Source organism: Camelus bactrianus, chromosome 9, assembly GCF_048773025.1.
Source record: "Camelus bactrianus isolate YW-2024 breed Bactrian camel chromosome 9, ASM4877302v1, whole genome shotgun sequence".
Classification (NCBI taxonomy): domain Eukaryota; kingdom Metazoa; phylum Chordata; class Mammalia; order Artiodactyla; family Camelidae; genus Camelus; species Camelus bactrianus.
In genome coordinates, this window is record NC_133547.1 from 64,200,400 (window position 1) to 64,206,899 (window position 6,500).

At 43.2% G+C, this 6,500-nt stretch overlaps 1 protein-coding gene across 1 annotated transcript in view; it reads left to right on the forward strand.

Moving 5' to 3' along the window:
* The window catches only part of CDH11 (cadherin 11), a 141,764-nt gene extending 138,700 nt beyond the window's left edge, over positions 1 to 3,064 (forward strand). The window contains exons 12-13 of the mRNA XM_074370644.1: positions 336 to 587; positions 1,734 to 3,064. Of these exons, the coding sequence (XP_074226745.1) occupies positions 336 to 587; positions 1,734 to 2,230 (749 nt within the window). The 3' untranslated portion in view covers positions 2,231 to 3,064. The remainder of the gene's footprint in view (positions 1 to 335; positions 588 to 1,733) is intronic.
* The last annotated feature ends 3,436 nt before the right edge of the window (positions 3,065 to 6,500 follow it).

The following is a 6,500-nucleotide window of genomic DNA, read 5'->3' on the forward strand; positions in this document are numbered from 1 at the left end:
CCCATGCTTTCTTGTATTTGAGGAGAGGGGCTCCACCCCAACAGAGAATGGCATGGTTACCTAGCCAGGGAAGCCATTCCTATTAAGCAAATAAAAGAGAGCCGATTTCTGAGTTCCTTTCCAAAGTGGGACTAAACTGGGGGCTCCCGATCATGCCAGATGCCTGCGGCTTCTACAGATGCCCAGATTTAAGGCTACAGGGGAGGACTGGCTGTTAGCACTGGCAGTGAGGAGAGCACACTCAGGTCTGCCAAGCCGAATGCACAAGTGCGAAGGGAGGCTGGGACTGCGGGGCTCCTGCTCCGAGACTACGCCTGGTCTCCCTGTCCCCGCAGACAACACCGCAGGGGTGTACGCCCGGCGCGGAGGGTTCAGTCGGCAGAAGCAGGACTTGTACCTCCTGCCTATCGTCATCAGCGACGGAGGAATCCCGCCCATGAGTAGCACCAACACCCTCACCATCAAGGTCTGCGGCTGTGATGTGAACGGGGCGCTGCTGTCCTGCAATGCCGAGGCCTACATCCTGAACGCGGGCCTGAGCACCGGGGCGCTCGTCGCCATCCTCGCCTGCATCGTCATCCTTCTGGGTAAGGGGCCTGCCGGGCCACTTGCAGGAAGGGCTGCTCAACCAGTGCCCTTCCTTGAAACACATATATTTCTCAGGTTGGGGCTGGGGACCAGGAACTGTGCTATATACTGTCGATGCGACGTGAGACCCAGAAAAAGGCGGTGCCTGCTCATGTATTTCATGGTATGGTGGGGGAGTGGGCAGCTTAACAAGCAGTCAGAGCAGAGTCTGAGGAAGGTTGTGATGAGCAAGTTGCTGGGCATCGCAGGACTGTGTAGCAGAAGACATCCGGGGACATCAGCAGGGGTTGGGGTGAACATCACAGAAGAATTTGTAGAAGAGGAATTTAGGCAGAGACCTATTATATGAGCAGTGGTTTGCCGTACAAGAGAAGGATTCTAAATATGTCAGTTTGCAGTCTCTTTAAAGTGGGTTAGACCTATTTCTTTCTGCAAAGGAAGACAACTGCCTCTTCAAAGTTTACAAATGAGGGCATTCAGAGATTTGAGGTCCTGTCTGTGGTGGGGGGTGACGCAGAGCCCCTGCCCAGAGGTCTAGGGGAGGGTCAGCATTGACCTTACTGTACCTTTACAAGAATCGTATCATCACAGTACTAACACATAAAATAAACTGCAAACCTACTGTATAGCACAGGGAGCTATATTCAACTTCTAATAAAATATAATGGAAAAAAATCTGAAAAAAATATATGCATAACTGAATTGCTTTGCTGTACACCTGAAACTAACACTGTAAATCAATTACACTTCAATAAATAATACTTTTTTTTAAAGGCCACAAAAAACCAAAAAACAAATTGCGTCACACGCATGGCTAGACCCTCTTCAGATCACCGTATTTAGAATCTTCCTAAGTCTTGGGAAGGCGATTTCCAAGTACTGTCAGATTCATCTGTAAAAAGCTCAAAATAGTTCCAACTCGCCAGTTTGTTTGGATCTAGTATTTCCCTGGCAGCATTCTGCAGAGGAAGAGCCAGGTGGAGGGCAGTTTTGCACGTCTTTGGGGATTCCAGGTAAAGCTCTCATCTCCTAGACGGGTTCCAGCTCTGAGGCTTGTGTACAGCGTGCTTTACAGTCAGCAGACTTCCCCTGGGAAGAGAAGACGGGGCTTAACCTACCCTTCCTTTCTTTTTCTTTCCCTGCAGTCATCGTAGTGTTGTTTGTGACCCTACGAAGGCAAAAGAAAGAACCGCTGATTGTCTTCGAGGAAGAAGACGTCCGGGAGAACATCATCACCTACGACGACGAGGGGGGCGGGGAGGAAGACACGGAAGCCTTCGATATCGCCACCCTCCAGAATCCCGACGGTATCAACGGGTTTATCCCCCGCAAAGACATCAAGCCCGAGTACCAGTACATGCCTAGACCTGGGCTCCGGCCGGCACCCAACAGTGTAGACGTAGACGACTTCATCAACACGAGAATACAGGAGGCGGATAATGACCCGACCGCCCCCCCTTATGACTCCATCCAAATCTACGGCTACGAAGGCAGGGGCTCGGTGGCCGGGTCCCTGAGCTCCTTAGAGTCGGCCACCACAGATTCAGACTTGGACTATGACTACCTACAGAACTGGGGACCTCGGTTTAAGAAACTAGCAGACTTGTACGGTTCCAAAGACACTTTTGATGACGACTCTTAACAATAACGGTACAAATTTGGCCTTAAGAACTGTGTCTGGCGTTCTGAAGAATCTAGAAGATTATGTAAACAGGTATTTTTTTAAATCAAGGAAAGGCTCATTTAGAACAAGCAAAGTCTTACAGAGAGGATACGTTTAATAAACCTGCAAGGGCATCAAAGTGGGAGATACTGTGAAGTACCTTTTCTCACAAAAAGGCAAATATGGAAGTTGTTTATCAGCTGGGCTGGAGAAAAACCACTTGGCCTACAAAATATTTAAGAGAAATAGAAGTCTCACGGTGAACTCACAATGAAGGGAAATTGTTTATTTGTTACGAACATCTAAGTCTTTTTTTCTTCTTCCTTTTTTTTTTTTATTTGTCAAAGAAGCTTCCACAAAATTAGAAAGGACAACAGTTCTGAGCTGTAATTTCGCCTTAAACTATGGACACTCTATATGTAGTGCATTTTTAAACTTGAAATATATAATATTCAGCCAGCTTAAACCCATACGATGTATGTACAATACAATGTACAATTATGTCTCTTGAGCATCAATCTTGTTACTGCTGATTCTTGTAAATCTTTTTGCTTCTACTTTCATCTTAAACTAATACGTGCCAGATATAACTGTCTTGTTTCAGTGAGAGGCGCCCTATTTCTATGTCATTTTTAATGTATCTATTTGTACAATTTTAAAGTTCTTATTTTAGTATACATACAAATATCAGTATTCTGACATGTAAGAAATGTTACAGCATCACACTTATATTTTATGAACATTGTACTGTTGCTTTAATATGAGCTTCAATATAAGAAGCAAACTTTGAAATAAAAAAAGATTCTTTTTTAATTCTGGGTTTGATTCTTAACATTGAGGGAAAAAAAGTATTTCTGATGACCCATTTATAATTCTAATTTAAGATATTTGTGATCTTTTAATAATCTTATTTATGATCTGTTGTAGTCTGGTGCTTTTATTGTTTATTTAAAATCAAATATGTTTTTTTTTTCCCCAGACAAGATTCTGTAACATTAATGTAAAGCTCTTTTGTACATTTTCGGTGTTAGCATCCTGGCTTCTCTTCACACACATCTTCTCAAAAAGAAGGATGCTAAAGATCTAGGTCAGTCTATGATGTTGCGATACTTGTTATATAATATGCATTTATCTTGTCTATCAGTAATTTGATGGTTATGGGAAGCGAATCCATGATGGAATGAAACTATCAGAACTCTGAAGTTCAAGATGTAGATTTGTATGCCCCATACCGAGCATTTGGGTGTTAGGGAGGGGTGGAGAGTCAAAAATACACACTTACCACATGCAGGTATCAGGCCCCCAAGGTTACTCTGTTTCCTTACTTTGATCTTGCCAGGCTATCGTAATGACTCTGATGGCTGAAACTGCTTATTTTTCCTCTTGTAGTTTTAATGCCTCTTAAAACAATATGGCATTTTAAAGTTTGATCAAAGGAAGAGCCGTTCCTTTCCAAACCTTTGTGTTAAAATACGCTTTGGGCCATAGGCTCAGCATGAGGGCAGGGGCAATGGTGGATTTGGAGGGTCAATGCCATTTGATCTGTGAGGATGCCTGCTGGCTCCTGCAGTCCCGTCTCACTGCCTGGGGACTGGGACTTCTGTGAAGGATGCTTCACTTGCTCAGTAGGGCCAAAGGTCAAAACATAGCAATACTTGGGGAAAGAGTTCCCAGGTCACGCCTCGCTGTAAGTGCTTTCCCTCTTTCCCCTAGACACAGGGCACACACTTTCTTTTGGATTGCAGACAATTTTTAGATTTTCTTTTTCTTAATTTTATTGTGGGAGTTTGTTTCAAGCATCTCTTCATATCCTGCTACATACTATTTTTATGACTCAGTCAAAAAGCACACAAAGAGAAATGTTTTGATAAAGTGCTCGCTTCCATATTTCTTTGCATTCAAATCAAATCGTCTGAACACTTCAATGGAATCAATTCTGTGGACAATGTCACTTTGGAAGCTTTCATTGCAGTGAAGAATTGCACACTCTCAATACTTCCATAATTGCAGGTTTTGTTCATTTTTTTATATAGTTTTTGTAATCCAAAGAATATTTTGCTAGATTTGCACAGATCTCCAATTGAATTTGAAGTGAAGAAGTAACTCAAAAGGAATATGAATAGCACTTAAACAAGCATACAGCTGTAAGTTACCCTGTCACTGTGGATGATCCTTCTTTCCTAGGAATGTATTTGGATTAGATTTGACAACTACATTTTCACATTTTTATGTTTAAATTTTTTAAGAAGGCTGTCTACTTTTCAATAGTTAAAAAATACTTGCTTTTTTTCTTTTTATCTTCTCTTTTTTACTTTAAGCCTCTATTGTTTGTAGAACCCTCTCAGAAGCTTGGAAATAAAATGTCTTTCCCGACTAGTGGAGTCCTTTTTCATTTAGAACATGTTGCCTTAAAACCAATCTTAGTTTCAGTGGTCCTTCCTTATTTCCATATAAGATAATCACGACTTTGTGACATCAGTTCAGCTAAAGAAAGGACACTGCTTTGTTCTTCTTGTCCTTTAGTAGTAGGTATTGTTTCATTCTTTCATTCATTCAACAAAGTCTTATTTTGTAGACCCTGTTTCTCAATGATACAGAATGAACTTGTTACCTTCTTTGTATCTTTCAGTCTTTCCAACCCCGTTCCAAAATATCTGTCCTGTTGCCCTGTAATCACCTATTTACCTCTAATGTCCACCCATCTCCCAAGACAATGCAACAGAATGTTTCCTCTCCTTCAGGGTTGAGAGAACAAAATAAAAGACAGAACAGGAGATGGTGCAGTGCTGACTGTCAATGGCAGGTAGGCCAACCATGGCCATTTTGGACAGACCTTGTGTTTAGCTAGGTTGTATCTCAGAGACCAGTATTTCGGGGGATGATGGAGAAAATGCGAGAGCAGATTATCTACATCGCTTGGAGAATTTATGGAAAAATACACCTTGAAGTTGCCCAGAGTATATAGCTCTGTAGGTCAGGTGGGACCTGGTCAGGAGTATTTAAAATTGCTCCTGGGTAACTGTGCAACGTCCTTCACCTCTTTTTGAGAGCCTCTGTAGGACAACGGGGGTGAGTTGGGATCTCTGAGCAGAAGGCTGGCTGAATCTGGTAGGGGGTCCGGAGGACAGATTAGGAGCATATAAACCTGGAAGCATGCCAGGACTTTTATGAAAGTCAAAATGTGATACAGAAGTATCCTAAAATAATTCAGTCTACTGGTGATGGAAGAAGGCCTCCCTGGTTCCTCACAGGCTGGTCTAGTCCACCAACATCATCTCTGACCTGGAGGACTGAAACAGCCTCTTAACCATTCTCTGCCTCCTAGTCTCTTTTCCACAAAGAAGCCAGAGGGATATTAACGCCCAACTCAGACATGATTCCGTAACTTAAACCTCTTCACTGACTTCCCACAGTCTCAGAATAAATTTCAGTTCCCCTACTTTATGCTAAGTGACCAGGGCCCTGCAAACCTCTTCAGCTTCATCTTACTCCATTCTCCCATCAGTGCATTGTGATCCAACCACCCTGACCACCTATTAGCTCCTCATGCAAACAAAATGTGCCCCTTTTCCATCTGAAGTAGCTCACCCTTTGTTGGTTTTCTTTGTATCAATTACAACTCTAGAAACCAAGTTTTGCTTGTTGGCTTTTCCTGTGTCTGTGGGCCTGACCGCCCCACCAGAATGTAAGCCCCAAGGGGACAGAGATCTCATCTTCTTGTTGTATGCCCAGTTCTTTGCACTTTGCCTGAAACATATCTATCAATACTTGAATGAATGATGGGGCACCAATATGGCAGACGGATCAGGATTTGGTGACTGACTGGAGAATGCCAGTGTGAAATTAAGCTTCCTTACCTGAGAAATGGAGTGGACTGTGATCTTGGTATCTGGGATTGTGAATTCAAAAGGGAGAAGTGGTCTTGGCGGCGGGGGTGGGGGGTGGGCAGCGATGTTGAGTTACGTTTGGGTTGGACTTGTAAAATTGGAGGTGCTTGTGTGACCTGACAGCTAGGTGGAACTAGGTAATCAGAAATATGGATCTGCCACTTGCTCACTACAGAAGCAGGGCTGGGCATGTGGGTAAGAGTCATCAGACGGTGGTTGAAGTTTCAGGAGTGACTGTACTTCTAACTGGGTTTCACTGCTCTCTCCCAACTGTAAAGGAGTATTTCATTGGTGATGTGAGTCCCTCTGGTGTTGAAGAGTAATGCTGACTTTAGTTTTACTAATAAGGATAACTAGTAAGC